The 24,013-nt window shown below is 30.7% G+C and overlaps 5 protein-coding genes and 1 long non-coding RNA gene across 11 annotated transcripts; 3 read left to right on the plus strand and 3 right to left on the minus strand.

Moving 5' to 3' along the window:
• Positions 1–539: 539 nt before the first annotated feature.
• On the minus strand, positions 540–2,716 carry LOC127072979 (uncharacterized). Of its 3 annotated transcripts, XM_051013908.1 has the most exons (5): positions 2,541–2,716; positions 2,145–2,446; positions 1,749–1,949; positions 1,409–1,604; positions 543–1,165 (listed from the first exon to the last, which is right to left on the minus strand). In XM_051013908.1, the coding sequence occupies exons 3-5, from the start codon at positions 1,766–1,768 to the stop codon at positions 872–874; spliced, it is 510 nt and encodes a 169-aa protein (XP_050869865.1). In that variant the 5' UTR covers positions 1,769–1,949; positions 2,145–2,446; positions 2,541–2,716; the 3' UTR covers positions 543–871. The 3 variants fall into 3 exon arrangements, with proteins under 3 accessions (XP_050869868.1, XP_050869866.1, XP_050869865.1); XM_051013911.1 differs by lacking the exon at positions 2,541–2,716 and having other exon boundaries at positions 540–1,165; positions 1,409–1,527; positions 1,750–1,949; positions 2,145–2,505; XM_051013909.1 differs by lacking the exon at positions 2,541–2,716 and having other exon boundaries at positions 540–1,165; positions 1,717–1,949; positions 2,145–2,505.
• On the plus strand, positions 1,091–1,873 carry LOC127072981 (uncharacterized). The gene is made up of 2 exons (XR_007785637.1): positions 1,091–1,224; positions 1,322–1,873. It is a non-coding gene; the product is annotated as an uncharacterized LOC127072981 (long non-coding RNA).
• Positions 2,717–2,839: 123 nt separating the features above from the next.
• Positions 2,840–9,142, plus strand: LOC127072958 (zinc finger protein 845-like). 2 transcript variants are annotated; one of them, XM_051013858.1, is made up of 3 exons: positions 2,840–3,246; positions 3,700–4,033; positions 4,244–9,142. In XM_051013858.1, the coding sequence occupies exons 1-3, from the start codon at positions 3,073–3,075 to the stop codon at positions 7,534–7,536; spliced, it is 3,801 nt and encodes a 1,266-aa protein (XP_050869815.1). In that variant the 5' UTR covers positions 2,840–3,072; the 3' UTR covers positions 7,537–9,142. The 2 variants fall into 2 exon arrangements, with proteins under 2 accessions (XP_050869815.1, XP_050869816.1); XM_051013859.1 differs by having other exon boundaries at positions 2,840–2,971.
• LOC127072967 (transmembrane protein 209) lies at positions 9,021–11,772 on the minus strand. Its single transcript, XM_051013885.1, has 8 exons — positions 11,586–11,772; positions 11,346–11,471; positions 10,975–11,270; positions 10,517–10,852; positions 10,314–10,447; positions 9,911–10,237; positions 9,606–9,827; positions 9,021–9,515 (listed from the first exon to the last, which is right to left on the minus strand). Exons 1-8 carry the CDS (start codon positions 11,630–11,632, stop codon positions 9,387–9,389), a joined length of 1,617 nt encoding a protein of 538 aa, XP_050869842.1. The 5' UTR covers positions 11,633–11,772; the 3' UTR covers positions 9,021–9,386.
• Positions 11,773–12,070: 298 nt separating this feature from the next.
• Positions 12,071–17,420, plus strand: LOC127072963 (leukocyte receptor cluster member 8 homolog). The gene is made up of 6 exons (XM_051013870.1): positions 12,071–12,416; positions 13,029–13,423; positions 13,499–14,682; positions 14,788–15,121; positions 15,203–15,410; positions 15,966–17,420. Exons 1-6 carry the CDS (start codon positions 12,271–12,273, stop codon positions 16,126–16,128), a joined length of 2,430 nt encoding a protein of 809 aa, XP_050869827.1. The 5' UTR covers positions 12,071–12,270; the 3' UTR covers positions 16,129–17,420.
• LOC127072972 (cAMP-dependent protein kinase type I regulatory subunit) lies at positions 17,093–23,683 on the minus strand. Of its 3 annotated transcripts, XM_051013895.1 has the most exons (6): positions 23,416–23,683; positions 22,907–23,295; positions 19,401–19,710; positions 18,790–19,056; positions 18,472–18,684; positions 17,093–18,320 (listed from the first exon to the last, which is right to left on the minus strand). In XM_051013895.1, exons 2-6 carry the CDS (start codon positions 23,069–23,071, stop codon positions 18,148–18,150), a joined length of 1,128 nt encoding a protein of 375 aa, XP_050869852.1. In that variant the 5' UTR covers positions 23,072–23,295; positions 23,416–23,683; the 3' UTR covers positions 17,093–18,147. The 3 variants fall into 3 exon arrangements, with proteins under 3 accessions (XP_050869852.1, XP_050869853.1, XP_050869855.1); XM_051013896.1 differs by lacking the exons at positions 22,907–23,295; positions 23,416–23,683 and adding an exon at positions 20,549–21,390; XM_051013898.1 differs by lacking the exons at positions 22,907–23,295; positions 23,416–23,683 and adding an exon at positions 19,797–19,817.
• Between the last annotated feature and the right edge of the window lie 330 nt (positions 23,684–24,013).

The following is a 24,013-nucleotide window of genomic DNA, read 5'->3' on the forward strand; positions in this document are numbered from 1 at the left end:
TATATAGTATTTAAATAAATTTTACTCTGGCATCAACTGAAAATAATTCTTATGTAAAATTAGTTATATTTTTTCTTTTTTACATTGTAAATTTATTGAAAGGATATACAATGAATAGATTTTATTTGGTCTTACATTTAATATTTGTGCATAAATCAAACTTTTATACTATTTGTCAAATATCTTATAATAATCGTTTTTTCTGGAATAATTAAATCTAATATTCCAGAATTTTACCTTAGTTTTATGCATTATATTTCAAAGTTGAGCAATTTGTGCAATCATTCAAATGAGAGACCATTTCTATAATTATAAATTATTATTTTACGTTGTTTTTAGAGACTAGATGTAAATTGTATATATATATATATATTACATCATATATATATATATATATTACATCATTGTATATTGAAATATAAAAAATTAGAATACATATTTTTTTTTCACATTAAATGCAAATTATCGCAAACGTATATATATATATATATATATATATATATATATATATATATATCTTATCTAATTTTTTACTGAAATATCTCCACTAAAATCTTATTGTATTTTTTTTTGAGTCATCAGATATTATCAAGTTTGGTATTTTCATTGCATCACTATATTTGTATCACAGTTGTGAAATTTGTCCAATTATCAATATTATTTATTCTTTATTAATGTGGAGAGAGATAAGATAGTTCATTACTTACAAGAACTTCAAATGAATGCATTTTATAGCAGATTAAGAATATATTTGGATTCAAACTCTATATTATCATACTTTGTTTTTTTTATGACATGAAACTATCGCAAAGGTATTAAAAATTAAGTAAGATTTATAATATATATCCTTATTGATTCAATATTAGCATTTTCACCGGATAACTTTGTCGTATGAAGGTGGAGCAGCTTCGTCTGAAGAATCAGGTGGTGGAATTAAAATAGCTATATGGTACGGCGGTGGTGGATGTTGTCTGATAACTGGTATAGGTCTTAAATTTTCAGTAGTGGATAAACTCGCATTATTTAACGATGCAATCTGATTCTCTTGAATATGATTTTCTTGATGACTATTCTCGTGAGTACGACGACAAAGAATGGAATACAGACATGCAAGTAGCAGAAGCGTCAATAGACCACAAAATATAAATATTTCCAAACCTGGGCCCTGTTTAAAAGAAAGCAATTGAAAAAATTCAAATATATATACGAACATCTCTTATGAAAGTAAGCAGATAGAGTTTGTTGAAAATTAAATCTGCTATAACTTGAAAACCAAATCAAATAGGACATATGTTTATATGAATTTTTTTTTATTGTTTAGATGTGCTGAAGTCGCCCCTAAAACATTTCCTACTTATTTTGGGATATCCTGTAAAATTGCATAGAACATATTTAATGAATCGTTTACCTCATGGCCAAAAGAAAATTTTGCTGCTACAACAAATCCTGTTGCCAATACAAATGTAATCCAAACTCCACAACGTAATCTATAACCTGCCAGTTCAGCATCACTGAATTCGGATAAATCTAAAATACTTCTGTTTGTACCACTTGCAACTGTATTAGACAATATTAATTGGTTGTTCCCAGCATTGGTTACATTACTGTAATTATAAAAAATTATATAATTACAGTATTCACATAAGATTTTTTAAATATCTAACAAATAAATTATTTTAACATAAGCTCTATAATGGTTAAATCGTTTATAAGTACTTTCTGTCGATAGGCATGTATAAGTGAGTCACCCTGTATATAAGAAGAACATGTTCCTCAGGATCTTCCTAATGAACCTCCTTTGATTATTGATTCTTTAAGTAGAAGTGTTGTACAGAATTGATTGATAATAAATTTTACGATTCATTGCTCCTAATTCTTTGTATTAGTCGAAATATTGCCCAGGCATTGATATTATTAAACTCTGTCATAGTTTCAATCGTACTAAAGCTCTGAAAAACGACAAAGTACATGTAACTTTTAAGATTTGTATCAAGACAGAGTTTGTAAAATGTAAAGTACAAGTTGAACATTGTATTACAATATTTTTTGTTTCTATTTAGCAAGTTATATTTACAATATTGAAATATACATTATTTAAAATATTAAAGAATTTCAGATTAAAAAGATCATGGTATATAACCCACCTGTCAGAGAAACCCTAATATCTGCCTAATGGCACGCTCATTAAACCAAAACGAAGCGTGCATTCTTTCTTCTAATAATACATTTATTTAATCGAGTTTTATTATTAATATTGGAAGCTTAAAAAAATTCGCAAACTGTACACTTTTATCATTTCAAATTTTTTCTACAAACATCATTCACATACTTCCGATTATTTGAAAATTAGGTTCTCTACGATTTGCGCATTCTAAATCGATCCGGTGCAGCAGCGCATACACCAGCATACATAGTCTTCTCGTCGTTCATTTAGAATAAACATTATCTAAAGACGATAAAAAAAATATTATATCTAAATATCGATTATCAAAGAATAAAGCTTTATGAATAACTGTATCGCCTCTGAATAGAGATAATACATTTGTATTATAGCAACGAATAGATATACAAATAATATTTTTTATTTCCTTCATCAATAAAACATCTTTCGAAAGGAGCTTTGGTTTTTTAAATTCTAAGAACAATGAAATTAATACGAGTCATATTCGAAAAAAGTAATGTTAACAAAAAAATATGAATAGGTTTATCGTCGTTTATGCGCACGTGGTTATTCCGAAATCTTAGTTTGAAATGGTTTGAAATCAATGTAGTTTTTAATAAAGTCGTTCTATAATTTTTCTCCAGATGGCAGTATCAGTAATGTTAAAAGAACGGCGCAAATAAAGAGAAGACAGCGCGAAGGTTTCGAAGAAGCACTATTATCATGTATCATCGTGTACTACCTTGCGTTCACTTGCTCCACCTTGAAGAGGTGTATGAAATAATAGGATAAAGACTGAGAAAGAGAAAGGCAAGTCGAAAATAAGTTGAATTAAGTTTGGTTGAATTGAGAGTTTAGTGGAGTGGAGCCAGGAGTGTTAGTGGGCATAAGCCTGGTCCATTAAACAAAACATGGACGCCGTAGAAATAAGTACGTCGGATCCGCCGCAAAGTGAACAAGAAATTGTGTCTACTGTGGAGATATGTCGTATATGCCTCCTTGGTAACCTGGTGATGCGAGATCTCTTTCTAGGAAATGAGGTCGCCTCTTTATCGGCTAAAGCGATGAATTTCGCGAACGTTAAGGTTAGATACCAATAGTTTTGAGAGGTTAAATTCTACATAAGAAGATAAAAACAAATACATGTGATTGATACATTTTATTATAGCTTCGATCTTATCAGTAAAATAAATTGATAGTGATTACGTGTATCTATATGTATGTGTGTGTATGTGTGTCTGGTATGCGCATATATATGCGTGTATATATATATATGTGCATATATATATATATATATATATATATACATATGTGTATATATGTATATACGTGTTATGATATACATATATTTTTTTTATATATGTTCTATTCGTTTTGTCTCATTTATAGAATCGCTTTCTTTCCTGATTGAGATTGACACATATGATAAACCTTTTGCTATCCAATAACATTCATTTTTTTACAATCGTAATAAATTTATTTTTATTTTATTGCTATATCTAATCTAGCTATGTCATGATTTTTGTACATTTATATAGATGTTACCAGGAGATGGCTTACCTCCTCGTGTTTGTAATGAATGTGCGGATAAACTTGAATCTGCATATGAATTTAAACTTCAAGTTGAACAAGCTGACAATGTATTAAGAGAAAGATTTGATGGTATTAAAGAAGAATTATTTTTTAACGAAGTTGAAGTACATTTGGAAGTAGACAGAAATGAAGCTATCAATGATATTCATTTAGAATCTCATTACCAACATGCCGCTGAAGTATTAACAGAGGAATCAGTAAATGAGAAATCTCTCTTGAAAGAACAATTGGCATTGTTACAAGTTGAAAAATTGGTAGAAAGAGAACAATTAAGAGAAGGTAAGGTAACTGTTAATGTACATTGTTATAATGTTCATTTTTAGTTATAAATTTTATCATTTTAAGATATTTGATTATGTATAAAAAAACTATTATAATATTATTTATAAACTATTATAATATAATTTATATATATACTATATTAATGAAAAAGTTTGAATAAAATAATAGAAATTAAAAATATATTAAAATACATTTTTATATATTCAGAAGAAAATAATTCACAAATATTGGAGCAACAAAGTATAATGAACAATTCTCATCACGAAGAGAAGTTCACGAATCAAATACATGAAAATACTTGTACGTTGGTAAATAATACAGAAAATCAAGAAGTATTAAAACCAGATAGCATTAATGAAAATTGTACAGATGCGATTCCTGCGGAAGAACATGATTATATTATGCAACAGGATTATGTTATAAATGAACAATTTTCTTCTCAAGAATCTAAGTCATCTAAAGAGAATATAACGCAGTGCAATGAACCACTTACGGAATCACATATACTTGAAGGGTGTAAAATAGAAACAGAACATATGCCGCTTACAAATATTGACACGCTCGTTGAAAAAGATTTGTCTCTGACTGAAATTAGAAAAAGTAAACGAAAATCATCGCGACGAAATTTTACAAGCGACAGAGATTCCGACGAAGAAAATTATTTCGAAAATTTGAATCTTAGCTCTCGTCTTAAACGGGCACAAGCTGATAGGTCAGAAAAGATTTACTTCATGTGTTATCTTTGTGACAAACAATTTCTTTCTAAGAACGTATTGAAAGAACATATGCATTCACATGAGGAAATCAGGCGAGCTTTGTCTCTTAAAAAAGTGCCTGAAAAGTCACCAAAGGTATCTAATACTTCTCCAAAAATGCCACCATCTGGAAAAAAGGCTAACAAATGTCCATATTGTGGGAAAGAATATTTATACGTAATTTCATTCAGCAAACATCTTAAACAACATGAAAGAGAAAAAGAAGATTCTATGCCTCTTGAAATATCATTTCATGAAGACGAACATAGTTTAGGTTTTGATAACCACAGTAATTCACAATATTCAGATTATGAATATAGAAAAAGAATGAAGCAAGAGGAAGTATATAATGAGAATGAAGAAGACAAAGGTGATCAAGAAACAGAAAAACAAAGAAAGAAATCTCACTTGGAAACTTTTGAATGTGACAAATGTTCGGAAAAATTTTATACAAGACGAAGTTTAAGAAAGCATGCACTTTCACATATTATCTTAAAATGTAATGTCTGCAATGAACAGTTTGATGAGCTTGAGCAATTAAAAAATCATCGTGCAAAACATGTAGTAGAAGGAATGTTAATGGATCAAGATTTAGAAGAAAATATAGAACACCATATAATTAACAAAGATGATGAAGAACAAGATATTAAAGGCGATAATGAAGACGATTCGGAAGTTGAGAATAATATTGATGATGCTGAAGATAAAGAAAAGTGGGCAGAAACAAAAGAATCCAAATGTCCGCACTGTCCGTCAACCTGTTCTCACAAGAAATCTCTTTCGAGGCACATCGACACACATATGGTTTCAAAATACAGCTGTAAAGTATGTTGTCAACAATTTACAAGAAAAGACCATTTACGAAGACACACTGAACAGCATGGAAGAATAAAAACGTATAAATGTACGCAATGTAATAAAACCTTTGGAAACGAATTGACTTTACGTAATCATCTAATAGCGACTAATCATAAGACTTTCGTCCACGGACAAGAATATGATCCTAATAAACGTATAAAACGAGTGGCAGCTAAAGCTGCACAAAAGATTATTGATAAAATAAAAACAGAAGATGGGTTAGAAGATTATGACGAAGATGACGATAATAATGATTTAATCAATATGGATGCCCATCATAATCGTAAGCATGAAAATTCTTTAAAGAAAACTAATAATAGGAAAGAATTAGAATGTGCCACTTGTAATAAAAAATGTAATTCGAAACAAACTCTAACAAAACATATGGAGCAACATGTAAAAGATGAAAAAGCTGAGAAGATGGATAGATCGGACAAATTTAAAAAGACAGTAGAGAAACAGGAACAACAAAGAATAGGTGTTATGGAATTAGGAAAGATCGAAGACGATGACGATGATAATTCAGATTTTGAAAGCGGTCTGGACTGGTTGATGGATAATCACGAATGTGCAACATGTAAAAAGAAATATAGTACGAAAAAATCTCTGTTGCGACATCAATTACTTCACGAGGAACCAAATTTCGAATGTGATATATGTAATGTCAAATTTTATCGTAAGGATAAATTAAAAGCTCATTATGATAAATGTTCAGAAAAAAATCCTGATCAAGTTAGGAAGTGCAATATTTGTGGTGACAGTTTCGAAAATAATGAAATGCTCCGACAACATAGAGCTAAACATGTAACTGAAGGAATATTAACAGAAGAAGATTTAAGAGATATTGAACCACGTCCTGAAGAAAGAAAGCATGGAGAGAAAGTTGTTAGAAAAAGAAGGACAGATATAGTAGGCCTTGAGTGTACAGAATGTAATAAACATTACACATCTAGAAAAGGTTTATTACGTCACATACAAGTACACGAAGGTAAGAAATATTTATGTGACATATGTCCAAAGAAATTCTATAGAAGAGAACATTTAAAAATTCATGTAGCTAAGCATAATATGATTAAACCATATAAATGTACAAGATGCACCAAACGATTTATTAAAGAGGAACAACTTACGAATCATTTATCGAAACACGATAGACCGTTTAAGAAAAACAAAGAAACGGATAGTTCAAAAAGATTTTTATGTGAAATCTGTTCTAAGAGTTTCACTCAATCGACTACTTTAATAGCGCATTTAAGAGCACACAATGGTATAAAGCCATATGTTTGTGAAGTATGTTCTAGACCTTTTACAACAAATGCATATTTAAAAATGCATATGAGAACGCATACACAGGAAAGACCATATATATGTCAGTATTGTTCTAGAGCATTTGCCCGAGCTGATACTCTTGCTAATCACTTGACATCGCATACTGGTGAAGCCAAGTATCATTGCAAGTATTGTCCAAAAAATTTCCGTAGATTAAAGTCGTTAAAAGAACATGTTTTTATTCATACTGGTCAAAGGCCGTATGCATGTCCTACGTGTGATCGCAGATTTAATAACAATGGTAGTCGTTATGCGCATAGCAAACGATGTAAACAAAATTTTTCGCAAAATCAGAATCGTACTCAAACCCTTACTGAAGTTCAAACACAACAACCACCACAGAGAATACAACAAACTCTTGCTCAAACGCAGGTGGTTAAAGCACAAAATATTAAGACCATTACTATTACTAGACAAGCTGAACCAGTAACTACACAACAAATAATGCAACATCAAGAAATATTAATGCCACTTATCCTACCACTTACTGTAACTCTTGCAGATGTAGGTGACGAAGTAATATTACCCGAGGGTACAAAAATATTTACAACGTCGTAATATGTCTAAAGATTTTGGAAATAAAAGATTAAAAAATCATCATTGAAGAAAGGTAAAAAAATCAATGATGTATGATCTTGCTAGAATGCGTCCTAATATTATAGCGCGAATGAAAAGAGGATTGAAAATATGAACTCAATGGTCTCTTCGTATAGTATCTCTCTTCTTTTCATTTTTATTAGGAAAGACATTAAGATAATTCAACTAGTTCTGTCTTCTAGCAAAACTGTTAATCTCAAAACAAAGAAAAAGACTATCTTGTATACTGTATACACAGAGACATGAAGTTTTCATGTATTAAATAAGTAAGCCTTACAGGCCCATTTTTAATGCATACTTGGTGCGGTGATATATGATTGTAATTATAATTATGTATGATACGTTATACTAAAGTTTATTTTTACAAGACGAAGGTGCAAATTATACAACTTGCATAGTCGGCAGTTTAAGAAAAGTATAACTGTATTAAGATATTGTGTATCACAGGGCTGAGTATATATAACTTGAGAGAGAGATAGATTATGAAAGAATGACATGATTTTTAATTGAAAAAGTGTCTGTAGCAAAATTAATATAAAAATTAATTATTCTATCTGTTATTATATTTATTACATAGGAATTATATTTTTAATTAAAAGACATGCATGGTAAATTGTTATTAAATAGATTTTTTTTTGTATCTGTTGTATTTTCATGTACTTGATGTTTTATGTGAATGATAAGTATTTAATTGTAGTTTGAAAACAAAATCACATTTTTATATTTTCATTTATGATAAATGTACCTCTTATTTCTGTTATAAACCCGATATTTATCATAAAAGTTACTTAATGCATAAATGTATCTTCGATAAAAAGTTATTTAATTTAATAGATAATTCTTTAAATGTTTAATTCATTAAATGTGTTAAAAATATTAATATAAAACTGGCAAGATACACAAATCGTTTATATTTTATAAAGATACGTCTTTTGAGATATTTTTTCATATCGAAGTTTAATAATTGTTTAAATAATCATATTGTTTTGAGTCGATCATAGAAAAATTTCATAATAATAATAATTTCGTACATATTAAATCAAATTATATATATTATTTTTTATGTTCTATAAAAGGCTGTAAATCAAGCATTATTTCATATAAATATAATATGGAATTAAAAAAAAAAGAAAAAGATAAAAAATTTAATTCAAAAAATTACAATTCCACTATTTGTATTAATTATTATGCTAACAGAAAGAGGAAAATAAATATATCAGAAAAAAAATTTCTCTCTATGAAAAATATCAAATTCGATAAAGACAATTATCATAAAGTTTGGTACATGATTAGTGCATTTATAGTATTGTTCAGCTTTACTTACAAAAAAATATAGGCATTTATATATATAAAAAAAATAATTGATATATTTAATAAAAAGTACTCAGCCCTGTACATTAAGTCCTTTCACTATTGACGTCAGTTTAATCAGAAACACAAAGAAATAGTATATATTAATGTATTTAATAATAGTACAGAAATACCTTTACTGATTACGAATCGTAATTTCTGCTTTATTTGTACATAATGGTAAGTATATGTGAATAAAGAGTTCGTAGCATTCAAATGTAGTTCTCTCTTTCTTTCTCTCTCTCTCACATATCCATACACAAAAACATACATAAATACGTTATAAAATATCAGCTAATTGCTTGTTAGTATATGTAATATATTGATATATACTTAAAATTTTTTTGTTCATAGAAAAACATCAAAATGAGATGAGATTAAAATGATTTGTATAAATTATGTTAAGTGAAATTGTAGAAATTTCTTCTTTCCACACACACACACACACACATACACATATTTTAGCCATCAATAACCCATAAGATATTAATACCTGATGCTCCTAAATTAACACGTCCTAACATGCCATGATCACGAGTTTTAACAATGTATAAAAAAAGTAAAAGCGTGTGAAACAAATTGTTTCTACCCTGAAAAATACAAATGTTAGATGAATTAAATTAATATATTATATTTATATTTATATTTATATTTATATTTATACGGAGTATTTTATTTACCCGTTGAATTTCTTCGTAATCAGTTGGCAAGGAGTCGCCAGATAATGCTAAACAATAATGTGGTGGATTTACAGATTGAGACATTATTATGGGACCTTTATTTCTTGGTAAATCCATGCCTGATCGAGCCATATATCTTGATGAAAAAGGACGTGCATCTGGTTGATCTAAAGGAGCTTCTAATTGTGTATCCATATAAGTTGCTATTAAATGCATTATTATCTGCGAATTATACATAAAGGTTTAATTTTGTGTTGATAAAAATTAATCTTGCTTCTACAAAAAAATAGTCAATAATTTCTTACAGCTGAATCAGTTGGTAAACTAGAATCCCATTCCTTGCTATTATGCGAACCTCCACTATTCCATTTAAATTCGCTCATAGAACCTCCTTTAGCAAGTGTTTTAATTCTTTTCACTAGATATTCTTGATTATTGGACAATTCTAGAAAAGGTACTAATGTTGGAAGCGTTGGTATCGTAGACACTAAAAATTGTGCTTGTGCTAATTTTCTCAGTCTATCCAAACCAATATGTCCTGGTTGAGAATCACTCAAACCATGACGAATTAAAGCTGAACATATGTTATCAATCTCTACAGCAACTCTTTCGACCACAGTTTTACTAATCCACTAAAATAATTTCCAGAAAATAGATAAGTAGTATATTTATTTTAAATCTAATTACAGTAATGTTAAAAAAATGTACCATGCGTAGATTAGCAGTCCATTCATTAACTTTATTTGAATCAACTCTATATTTTCTCCAAACGTCTGGAATGCCAAAAGTACCTCTTGGTGAATTTCCTTCTTCTGCACCAGGACTTGTAGATTTTGATTTATCTAGATAAAAATCGATATTATTTATAACAATCATAATTTATTTTACAGATATACTACAGATTACTTTACCCATGTTAAAAGATAACATAGTAGGAGCAAGTTGATAAGCGCATCGTCTCAATGAAGGAGAAACTTCGTTAGGACTTCTTATAGCAGGGTGCGTCCAAAATGAACTTAACAAGTTGGAAGGTTGATCAATATTTGTCGAAAGTATAGTTTTCCTTTGTACTGATGCTTCTTTTAAATATTTTTGTAATTCAGCTTCACTTTGTATGAAATGTTCACTTGTGAATGTACTATTCATGGAAGAGTTTAAAGATTTGTTGATTGATCCATCAGGACTAAGCTTCAATTTTGGAGATGATAGATTGCCATATTTACCAAATGTATTCATTGAATAATCCTCTTCAACAAAATATAATTATACACAGTTTTTTTCTATACGGCAAATAAAGATGTATTTGTGACAATATATATTAACAAACATTGCAATATATTTGTTAAATGATTCAAATTTTTATACTTACTGCTTTCACTTAACGAGGAGCCGAGTGGTGTCATACGTCTATTAAGACTTATACAAGATAAATTCAAAGGTGTACTTGATTCTGATATTTTTTGTAAAGTAGTTTCACTTTTGAAAAGTGGATCATCATTTGATATCCCTAATAAAAGTTTTTGTCGTGGACTTAATACAATTGGTTGTATATGAAAATTTGTCCAAATATACTGTGTTATATGATAAAATGCATTTAAAGCAAATATTGATGCTAAGCACCATTCAATCCAAAAAAATGGTTTATAAGCTGTACCTCCATATAATCTATAATATATATAATATATGATTAAATAATAATCTATATTTATATATTAATTATATATTAAAATTAAATCTTACATATCAGAGATAACAATGCTGAGAAGAATACTATTTATAAAAAACCATGTGATATTTTTCCTTGCTTTATTTTGAATTTGCTTTAAATGAAGAGTTTGTTGAACTTGCGGTTTAGGTGTTAATATCCTATAAATAAATTATTTAAAAATTATTAATCTATTAAGATTTCTTTATCAGACTATTTAAAGATTAAAATAACGAAATGCAATATTCAAATTAAGTACGCTAAAATTGAAATACCTTGCATTAGGAGAAATATGAGACATAGGAGAATGAAAATCTCCCATTTTTTAACAATTTTACAAAAATATCTAATACAAACTTTTAGAAATTCTACAACTATGTAATAAAAAAATTAAAACAATTTTTAACCTGTAGAACACTACATAACATGTTTTTTGCGTATAACTTCAAATTGATCAGATCAGAGCTTCCAACTGATACAATGTTCACTCATACTACGTGAATCGATGTCTTTATTCTTTTTTTTTTTTAAATATTAATCAGATATTAACATAAATAAATTTTTATAAATAAAGTTTTATTTTTAATTATACATAAATGCATATATAATCAATAAGAATGTCTTTTAAATTTAATAACGAAATATGTCAAAGAAAACAAAATCGATGTTATGTTATTACTAAACATGTAAGTATATAGATTATGTTGGCAACATTGCTACGCTTTAGTTCCCACTAGTTCGATGAGTAATATTCTTTAAGTTTCCGGTTTGATGATACATTGTAAAAGGAAATATGGGTCGTATTACGTAGTGTTTCGTAAAGCTCATACGTTTTGCAATAATTTATTTATTGAATATATTCGTAGTTTTAACGGAATAATCAATATTTCCTATTGAAAGTGATACGTGTGAAATTAAATTTTGTCGAGAAATTGTTGCAAGATTTTTTTTTTAACGAGTATGTCGGAAGGGGAGATTTTAGCGTCTCAGAAGAAGCCGCAGCCATTTCAACAACCTCAGCAATTAGGAGCGGGTTCAATGGCGAATATGGCGTGGCAATATCCGTCACCAAATAACATGCACACTATGTTTCCATCTTATCCAGGGTAAAAAAAAATGTTTTCAATCGTTGATACGAGATATATATATATATATATATATTAATTAAACAGAATTTATTAAATCTGATATTAGACCTTATGATATATATATATATATATATATGATATATATATTATATATATATATATATATATACATATATATACATACTACAAAAGCAATAATGATTAGTACGATTATTTATAGATACAATTCTTTATATACATTCTTATTTGATGTAGATATAGATATATGTAAGGTAGAACAAATTCAAAGCAAGTTATAAATGAAGTAATAACTATTTAAATGTATTTTATTCAAATTTAATTTATTTAAAATTTATTTTTTAGCTTATATAAAAATTAAAGAATTTATATTTCTGTTTTTAATTATCCTGTTTTATGCTTAAATATACATGTTGTATTAATCCATATAATTATTATATATTAATCTGTCAATTGGATAGAACAAGATGACTTGTCACAAAGACTTAATTTCTTTCTTAATAAAAAAATAAATAAGTCATTTGTTTCTCATTCTTATTTAGAAAGTATTATACTTTCCAATTTTTTATTTTATGATTAATTTTTTTTTTTTCTTTTTCTTTTTTGTTACAGACAATTATATGGGACAGGATATCAAGGAGTACCGCATCAAGGTCAAATGTTTAATTATTATCACACGATGATGCCTGCCTATGGGCATGCTTTTAATCCACAGCAAATGCAGCAACATCCACAACATCAACAACAACAACAGCCTCTTCAGCAGCAGAATTCACAGGGAAATAATCAAATAAAACCACAACTTCATCAACAGCCTCCAGTACCTGGGACCCCTATGACTTTAGACGATGATTCCGATCTCCCTCCTCTACCTCCTGGTCCTCCGCCGCCTCTACAACCTACTCAGCAACATAACCAGGTACAACCATCGATGCAGCCTCATTCTGGATTTGTCTACGGTGCATTTTCCTATGGCAATTGGAACGGAGTACATAATGACCTCTCTCGTAAGTATTTTTTATAAAATTATTAAAATCTTACGTGTCAAAATCAATGTAATTAAATAAGACTATCCTTTTCAGAATACAATGGACAAGTTCGATTCAATCTACAGAACAAGAAAGTTGGATTAGGATTTCCTCAATCAGGCAACAGTGGAGCTGCAAAGAAAAAACGTAAGAGGAACAAAAATCTAGCAGCACAATTCAACAATAACTTTCAGGGAAACAATACAACAAATTTTGTATCGGAACCCAATCTCAAAGTGGAGTTACCACCCTTACCTCCTATTCAACATGAAATAGCTGCACCCCCTCCACCCATTGAGGAATCTCCTGATCCTGTTGCACCTGCCACTACAGCGGTCAGTGCATCTCTGAATACTAGTGTTCCAGTGGGAGGTACTCCCCCTGTTGCAACGAATGCTAATCCAGTTGGGGATTGGCCTGACAGCTTAAAGAATTATGTGAACAGGTGTTATGAAAAGTGCAAAACGGCAGTTGACAAGGATCAGGTTGAAATTATACTCAAAGGGAAAATAACACGAGCTGCTAATGACGGCTCGCTTTGGGTAAAAGATTGGGACAAAGAGCCTTTACCTAGTATACACAGTGAACGTATGACCATGACGATAAAGCCTCAGAAGCCGGCGTTAAAGTTGAATAATCCTTTGGTTAATCCATTGGCAAATACACAGGGAGGCTTGCGCAAGTCAGGGCTTTCCACTTCTCTTGGAGCTAGGCTTGGCGCGCGTCTCTCTGTGACTCATAGGCGGTCAAGATCAAGGTCGAGATCGAGGTCGAGATCGAGATCAAGATCAAGATCGAAAACGAGGTCGAGGTCGAGGTCAAGATCAAGGTCGAGGTCGAGGTCGAGGTCACGTTCTCACTCACGTAGTCCCCCCTTAAGGAAGTACAGGCGTAGCACGTCCTCTTCGTCTAACGTTAGCGATCGGGAATATGACAGCAAATCGTTGAAAACGAAAAAATCAACGCGAAATAAACAAAATCACAACAACAAGAAAACCAAGAAGACTAAGCAGACAAAATCACATTTCTATTCCGAGTTTGGTTTAGCTTCAGGCAATAGCGATGAACTAGGATCCAAGGAGAAACTTCAGCAACGTGCGGCACGATTTAACGATCCCATTTCTAGGACATTCAACAGTAGCGTTAGAGATGATCCGACCGCTGAGTTTGACTTCACCGGACTTCACATCGTTGGAACTTGCAAGGACTTAGAAAAACCGTATTTACGCCTTACATCGGTAAGACATTTCAATAATATATTTTATATATATATATATATATATATATATATATATATATATATATTATTGTTAAAACAAAGTTACATCTGTATAATCTTTTAGGCTCCAGCCCCATCTGCAATTCGACCGGTAAGTGTTCTTCAAAATTCGTTGGCCTATGTCAAGAATCGTTGGGTAGTGGAACAAGACTACAGATATGCTTGTGACCAATTAAAATCTATTCGACAAGATCTTACCGTGCAAGGTATCAGAGATGCATTCACTGTCCATGTTTATGAAACCCACGCTCGTGTAGCTTTAGAACGTGGGGATCATGAAGAATTTAATCAATGTCAAACACAATTAAGAATGTTATATCAAGATGTGGGTGGTGAAAATCGATGCGAATTTGTGGCGTACCGTATATTGTATTATATCTTTACAAAAAATACTTTAGGTAAATATAGACGATCATATAATAACAATGTGTCTGTATATGAAATTTTCTAATATAATTTTTTTTTTTTATTCATTACAGATTTGACAACAATTTTAGCATCACTTAATGGAGAAGACAAAAAAGATGAGTGCATTAAACATGCATTGAAAGTTCGCTCAGCTTGGTGGCTGGGTAATTTTCATGCTTTATTCAAATTATACAGAAGTGCACCAAGAATGGCTGCTTTTCTGATGGATTGGTTTGCTGCTAGAGAGCGGAAGATTGCTTTGAAGCAAATGATAAAATCGTAAGTACAACATTATTTTCAAATTATTTATCATTGCATATCTTGATATTAACTAACAGTATAGTGATATTATATTTGATGCGATGCATATACGTACCTAGTTTTCAATATTTAATCTAACAATTTCTGATTAAGATAAGACTAAAGTATGAAATAAAAATGTTTAGTTAGAAATTACAAATACAATTACTTTTTGAAGAGTAGAAGCTTGAATATAACAGTAAAAATGTATATACATTTATTTATATTTAATTATTTTTATGTTTATATACATAAATTGTATAAAATACACAAATTAGATTTAATGATATAGGTACATATTTAAAAAGTAGAGAGAAAGAGAGAAAGTGAAATTATAATTATGAAGATTTCTGTTACAGGGTACTGCAGCTGAAAGTTGAATTTTTTTTTTATGTATATGTTTATTATTCATATCTTATATTGTTCTATATATACATAAATGTATGTATCTATACATACATGCATACATACATATATGTATATATATATATGTATATTTATTCGTCTAACGTTTGTATTTCTTCTACTGTTTAGCTACCGGCAAAATTTGGCGGTTGATTTCATCGTAGCAGAATTGGCCTTTGAATCTTTGGACAAGTTCTATGAATTTGTCAGTGAATTTACATTGGTTTATGCTGATCCTGAACGGCGTCTAATCGACTGTAAAACAAGCAGTGGTTGTCTAGGTGGTTGGTAAAGAAATCTCTCTTGCCTACTTCGCTATAAATCGCAAAGTGAATGGCAATAATTAAATCGAGAAGCACTTTCTATGTGCATACATATGTATATGCATATGTTTCCTGATTCGACATAATATGTATGTGCAACTTCTTACTTGCACATCCATATACATATGCATATATTCTAAAATCGATACGGGTTCATTCATTTTTCTTGCTTAAAGAGCTGATATAAACCAATTCTTTTGAATAATTTTCAATCATTGTCATCGATTGGAAATGGTTTACAGCCCAAGCAAAATTTTACTACTTGAAACATTCTTCGAGAAATTTGTGCATTATTGTCGCGTGCGTTGAGGATTATCTTTTGGAATTATGAATTACAAGAGAGTAGGGAATATAAAATTCATAATGATTATTGGTGGTTTAGATATTATAAAAACGAAGAAAAAAGCCAGAAAGATCAAATAGTTTTATAATTTCTATGAAAATATCTTATATATATATATCTCAATCCAAGTCGGTATGAAACCGAAACTTGTGAAGAATCAGTCAGAGAGGGTATAAAACTTGTTTTCTTCATAAAAATTTCTCTTCTTCTCTATTTCCCGTCGTTCGGCTAAAAGAAAAGGCCCAAATTTTTCTCCTTATGTCTGGTGCCAGGTATTCCAATGAATTCTTCGAATTCTTGGTAATGTGTAGATCATTCTTTTTGCTACACACTTTTTATAAGGATAAAACTACCAATTGTACGAAGAGGAACAAATTTCTGAAGATTTTAATCTGATGTGTCTGGGCGAACTATATGTTCAATTTAACAAGTGTATTTCCTCATGGAATATTCTCTATGGGAAGGTAGAAGAAAATCATGAAACTTCAAAGACAGCAGCACTATAGAACATACAAAAATGAGTGGTGATTGAGATTTGATGCAAGAAGATCAATATCTATAGGATACAATGAGGATGATGGAAGCTACTGTTTCTTTTTAGCAAAAAAAAAAAAAAAAAAAAAAAAGAGAGAGAAATACTCAAAGAAGATTACATCCGCGAAAAAACTTTAATATCATTTTTTTTTATGCTGGACATTTGTATATATGCATCTTGCGAACCAACCAAGTTCTAGTTTTATAATATTTAGTGCAAAGAGGTAAACATACATCAGTTTGTTGCCCAATTAAGAAACTAAAATACTTTTCTTAACGTTAAGGAAAATCTGTAAGATTTTCAAATCGGGGGGGTTAGATATTTAATTGTAAGATAAAATACATGTATGATGTTGTGCATAATAAATTATTTAATTTTCCGAACATTTTGTGTTATCGATAAATCAAATCTAAACGCACTTTCAATTATAGATCGCGACTCGTTTAATCACTCATCAATCTTGTTATAATAAATAATCAATTGATATATGTATATGCTTTCATATATTTATGAGGATATTATAGCAATGCAATGCACAAAGAATATTTAAGTCAAAAAAGAAAATGTTGAAATTATCATTTAACACATACACCACAAACAGAGAAATTCGATACTCATTCGAATATCATAATATTTATCACTGTCGACCAGCGACATTGTTACAAAAGTAATAATACTGTATGGACACATGCGTGTAAATATAACGTATACTTATCATAGAATACAAATTTTCAAACGAAAACAATAAACAATAATATAGAGATTTTTCGACAATAGTAAAAAAAATGAGCACTTCGTAGGAACACAGTTTATACGAGATAACCAGATGATTTCGCTTTGATGAGTCGCTAACTACTATACAGTGCGTTATAATAATCTTATATATTAAGTGTTTTTTTTTTTTCATTTTGTTTTTTTCTCTCCTAATGATATACAATATGTATGTATATTAATAATACTCGACATATATTATGCATTTTAACAAATGAAGCATTAACGAAATAGAAAAAATGTTAACATTATGTTTGTTGTTGTTGTTGTTGTTGAAGCATAGAGTCTGAAAAATTGGAATCGATATGATCTGTATGATTTTTTTCTTGTAGATTGAATTTATACCGAAAGGGATACAAAACTGTTATACTGAGTAATGTTGCGTTTCAAAATGTCAGCGCACGGTCCTAAGACACGTTCAAATCTGGCTCTGTCTAATTTGACGCATTTTAAAGGACCCCTAGCTACGACCGTTGCTGCCCTTGGCCGATCCAATAGTAATGCTATTTCCCCTATTAATTGTTATTACATATATCAATACATATATATATTAGATAAATGCATAAAAAGATCAAAAATAATATCATCATAACAATCGTTTGATATATATACACATATAAAGTAATTAATGTGAAATTAATGTGAAAAAAATACTTATATTACCGAAGTAATCGGATGGACCCAGACGACCCACTTCTGCAGGTTCTGGTGGTTCCGCTCCTTCCGAGCGTTGTTGTAAGACTACAGCAGTTCCTTCAACAATGATATAAAAATCTTCACCAGGTTCACCCTGTCTTACTATCATTTCTCCGTCATCAAACGCAACTGGTTCTAAGGCATCAGCCACTGTAAGTCTTTCCCATTTGTCTAAAGATTCTATGAATAAAAGAAGAAGTTTATGTCGGTACTTTTATACTTCTTATCATCTATTAGATATTAATATAAACAAGGGTGGGAAGAAAAAAGAAATCAACAATGTACCTAAAATCGAGACTCTAGAAAGAAATTCCTCATACATTTTTCGTTTCCTTATCGTCGAACCCATCAAAATTCTACGATAAGAATCCCTATCTATACCCCATAATTTAACATCAGTTTTTGCTCTAACTGTAGCGGCACGTGGAGTTCCATAAATTAATGCGAGTTCACCGAAACTTCCACCTTCTCCAATCGTCGTTACTAATTCACCATTAACGAATATCTCAACCTCGCCTTGGTCGATTACGTAAAAGTTGTCACCTTCGTCACCTTTAAGGAAGACAAAAAAATCAATAAATTCAAGCAAAACCTATATATATATATATATATATATATATATATATACATATGTATCTGCGTGTGTATATATATACACGCACATATATACGTCGTTAAAGAAAGAAATAATAGAAAGAGAGAGACAGAGTGTATATATATATATATATACATATATACATATATGACTATCTATACAGAATAGATCAAAAGTTCCTAGGTAATTTTAAAAATCAATTAATCCTTTTCAACTTTTTAGATTAATTTTTTTTTTTAATTATAAGATTACAGGTCTAGGAACTTCCGCCACCCTATATATACGCGCATTAGGACTTAACCTTGACGTATTATCGCTTCTCCAGGTAAAAAGGTAACGGGAAACATAGCGTCGAATATATCAGATCGTTCATTTTCATCAAGATGAGCAAAGAGAACATTCTTAGCAATAGCTTTGCTCAAAGCAGCCATTGTTTTGTAATCCTTTGGTACAACTTTTTTAACATAGCTAGTAGCATCTTCTTCTGATACCGGCTCTGCCGAGATACCACCACGACGTCTTGGAACTTGTGGTCCTTGTTGACCGGCAGGCATATCCTCCGTGTCCTCGGGACTCGTAGCGATTTGTTGTTTAGCATCGTGAGCTTGTTCCTATTAAATTTTATAATTCATATGTTAAAATAATAATCTTTTTAAGATCTATGAAAAAAAGGAAAAACAGAAAAATTATTGTTAACCTAAAAATCATCTTCTCTCTAATGTCCAACATTATAAGTCCTTTTATAATTAGATCCTAAAATTTAATAACAAAAGATTTACAGTTAAAATCACATCTTAAAATCTTTTTAACCTAAACATCTTTTCTCTATCCTTTCATTCCTACCAACGTTAAATCATTAAGTATCGAAATTTAATATAACAAATATTTTATAAAATCATAATTTTTTTTATAAAGGATGCGATAAAAACAATTCCATTTTGATTGACAAGTCATATTATCTTTTCATGTTATTTCCTCTCCCTCTTCTTTCTCTAAGCATTAAATAGTTAAATAATATAATACGGACCATATATGAAGAACAGGGTTGCGGGGAAGGGAAGGTTAGCGAATAATGGCATAGGTCAGTTGGCGTTTTTACGAACGAGTGCTTTTATAAACATTAATATCGGATATGTAACGATGCTTTAACGAACATTAAATATCGTTGATTTCTTATGAATATTTTAATGATAAAGGATTTTTAATATAACAGAAAAGTGGCAAGTAATAAGATATAAAAGCGTATGTCAATTTGTAAGAATGAAAAAGAAAGATAGAAGAGAAAAAGAAAAAAAAATAGACCCGCGCCTTTTTTTAAACGTTTCAAAAGATTTTATCGGTGTAAAAAACAAAAAAGAAACACGTAAATTTCTTCGAACTTATCAATATATAAATTCTCTCTTTTCTTTTTGTATACTTTCTTCTTCTAAAAGACGACATCACACATACCTGGTGATTCATCCTTTATGCGTCTCTTTCTCTCGTCGTTTTTGGTTCGGCACGTAAGAATATAAATGAAATTCAGTCGAAAACGTGCGCGCGCTCTCTTTCTCTCTCTCTCTCTCTTTCTTTCTTTTTTGTACTACGTTGATCTTTAAAAGATATGTGCCGCCGCGACTCGTTACGCGTCGTGCGCGTACGACGCAATTACTTAAAAATGATGAGTTTTTCCAAAAGAAGAAAGTAAAAAAAATATAAATAAATAATCGTCGAGAATTTGTATCTCCTATACCGAATATAGAAAATAAAAAATAAAAAGAAGAGATAGGTTAATCCTCGGTCGTTGTCGTTCGTAGATTGACGTTCCGCTTGGTACTTTTTCTCTCGCGCGTTACCTTCTAAGGCTTCCCTGAATCTGATTAACCGATGACCCTACAACACACGACGCTCGATCCCGCGCTACTTGCTTTTCCGCTACGGCGGCAACACAGATGCTTTCTCTCTCTCTCTCTCTCTCTTTCTCTTTCACCACCCCTTTGTTATATAGTAAAATCGTATTTGTAGATCGAAAGTGAGAATGCAGAGAATCAACGAGCAAGCGAACTAACAGCACATTGATCGAGCGTTTAATTTATCAGCGGATGTCTACGAACTAAACATCGTATTCGATGTCTTGATCTTTCTCTCTTTCTCTCTTTCTCCCCTCTCCCTGTCTCTCTCCCCTTAGTTTCCAAATTTTTGGAAAACGACGTCGATGTGTGTACGCGTTACGTTTGTATGCCTCCTGGCTAAGGTTCTGCCTCGTTATATTTCGAGCATATGCTATGTTTAGATCCGTGGCCCCTGTACAACACGTTTCCCCTTCCTCCCTCCTTTATCCATCCATCCTACTACACCTCCCCATTTCCCCTTCTATTCTCTCTTTCGCTCTGTCTTTTATTACCCCCACCCAATTTCTTCTCTTCTTTTCTCATATGTTCATCTACGCGCGAAGCTTCAACCTTTCCTCTCTCTCTCTCTCTCTCTCTCTCTCTCTCTCTCTCTCTCTCTCTCTCTCTCTCTCTCTCTCTCTCTCTCTCTCGTACATTTTGTCTCATACTTTCTCCTCTTATGCATGCATGCACTTACAAGGGATAAATAATAATTTTCTCTATCAGGATAACACCCTTTTCCGCTCGGAAAGCGTCACCCCGTTTGCACATGCTTCGTATGCGGCTTATCTTCGGTCGGCGATGCCGAAGAGCAGCTTTTGCTCTCTTTTAAATTCATCTGTGTTTGTATGTGTGCATGCTGTTACTGCTGCTATCTATCTATCTGTCTGTCTGTCTGTCTGTCTGTCTGTCTGTCTGTCTATCTGTCTCTGCTGTGGATGTTAATGCGCGTGTCGAGGTCGCTCGCGTACCTTTCGCTCGATGTCGTCATGGCCGTGATTTTACGTCATCGTTATCGCGCCGTACCAATTTCATCTTTCTTCCTCTATCCCCACTCCTATCCTTTCTACCTACTATTACTATACTCTACGATCAAGATATTTTTTGATGACGTATAAGAAAAGAGCATATATACTAACTACAAGGCTGTTATTATATAGTGGGAAAGAAACATTGAATGTACGAAATCTCATGTAACGTAGTCTTATCAACGTTTAGTCTAATTATATAGTTTTCTTCTATTATATATTGCTACAATCATAATATGTAGTAAAGTCAGGTTTTTATAATTCATATTGTTTTTAGAAATGTTTTTGTTTTGTCGCAGTAAATACGTTGTCTTCGATATTAATTAGGATTCTTGTATTTCTTTCTTAATGATTAAATTTATCTTAAGGTTGTCTTGTAATCGCAACAGAAAACAAGATTTTGGTGTTTTACATATATGTCGTCACAAGTATATAGTATTTGAATGTTCATTAAAATTGTGTATATTATAAATAAATAAATATATATATATATATATATATATATATATATATATATATATTCTGAAGCAACGTGCAACAAATTTATAAAGAAAGATCAAGTTTTTAACATTTCCTGATAGTTGATACGAACAAGTAAAATTGCACACGAACAAATATAATTATTAGTAACATGATTTATATATATCTTTTGTCATCTACTTTTAGTATCGTTTAGAAATTGATTTCTATTAAAAATTGATTCCTAATAAATTAATAACTTGCAATAAGATTTATAATATAATAATATTTTTAACAATACATTGAGTTATTTAGAAAAATACGTAATTCACATTATCTAATTGATTCTCTTATATTATTCTAACGTTCTTGTTTTAAAACAATTATGTTGTTTAAAATTTACATGTAAGGTTATGAAATTAAAGATTAAGATTATTTCTGATACATACCCTTTCCAATTTCTGAAAATATTCTCTCAAGAACGATATTGGATTTTCAGGTCTGCCCACACAGAGTTGCACTATACAATCTTTTAAAACTTGTTGAATGTTATGTCTTTGAACGTATTCCTCGCACTCGCGTAAACTTTGTTCTTCCTCGAGATTCGCCGCCATATTGATGAGAACAACTTAACACTTTATTGCTAGTATCTTTTCGATAGTCCTTCACCCAAATCGATTATTTGATTCATCTCGTGTTCTTGACGACGACGATGATCTTTTTGACAACAAGTGATAAATATCCAGTTGTCGTTGTTGTTCATAGCGATATACATACATATATGAAAGTTGTTAAGGCCGCAATGTAAAACAAATTAAAGTTCTGTTAACACGGAAATCTGAAAAAAAATAAAAATTTGATTTTCATACATCTTTTACTTCAAAAAAAAAGAAGATACTATTTGAGAAGTAAAAAAAGCATTTAGATATCCGTTTTATGATGATCAAATAATACATACCATTAATTAAAAATTATGATGCATAAGACGATAACGATGTTTCACTTTGCTATAAAATTACGCCTTATGAAGATTTTCTATTATATTAACGAACAACGATATCAGTGTTATCAATATATCAATATGATAATTTCAATAACTTTTAACGCGAGACTCTCTCTCTCTCTCTCTCTGTCTCTCTCTTTCTCTCTCTCTCTCTTTCTTTCTCTCTACGTCGCGGCAAATACAAGAGATATAATACTACAATCGTCACTCCACCCACACCTCCTCTCCACTGTTTGTCTTATACCATATATAAATGCGATAACTCGAAAATGTAAGCATAGCGAGATCGAGTGTTATATCGAACTAAATCGATTCGGATAACGAGTAATCGATATATTTATCGAATATTCTCTCATTTGAATTTATGATTGTCAGAGTACAATGACAGCGTCGTTTAGAATGATATTACAGTGCCGTCTATCATACGAATTAGTAACGATACCGACTGTCGGTAATATTGCTTCCTAAATATTATTAATTGTGGTATATATAAGCATAATATTTTGAAAGATAAATAATGTTTACAAAGAAAAAGCTATGTTGGATGTGTGTA

Source organism: Vespula vulgaris, chromosome 2 (assembly GCF_905475345.1).
Source record: "Vespula vulgaris chromosome 2, iyVesVulg1.1, whole genome shotgun sequence".
NCBI lineage: Eukaryota > Metazoa > Arthropoda > Insecta > Hymenoptera > Vespidae > Vespula > Vespula vulgaris.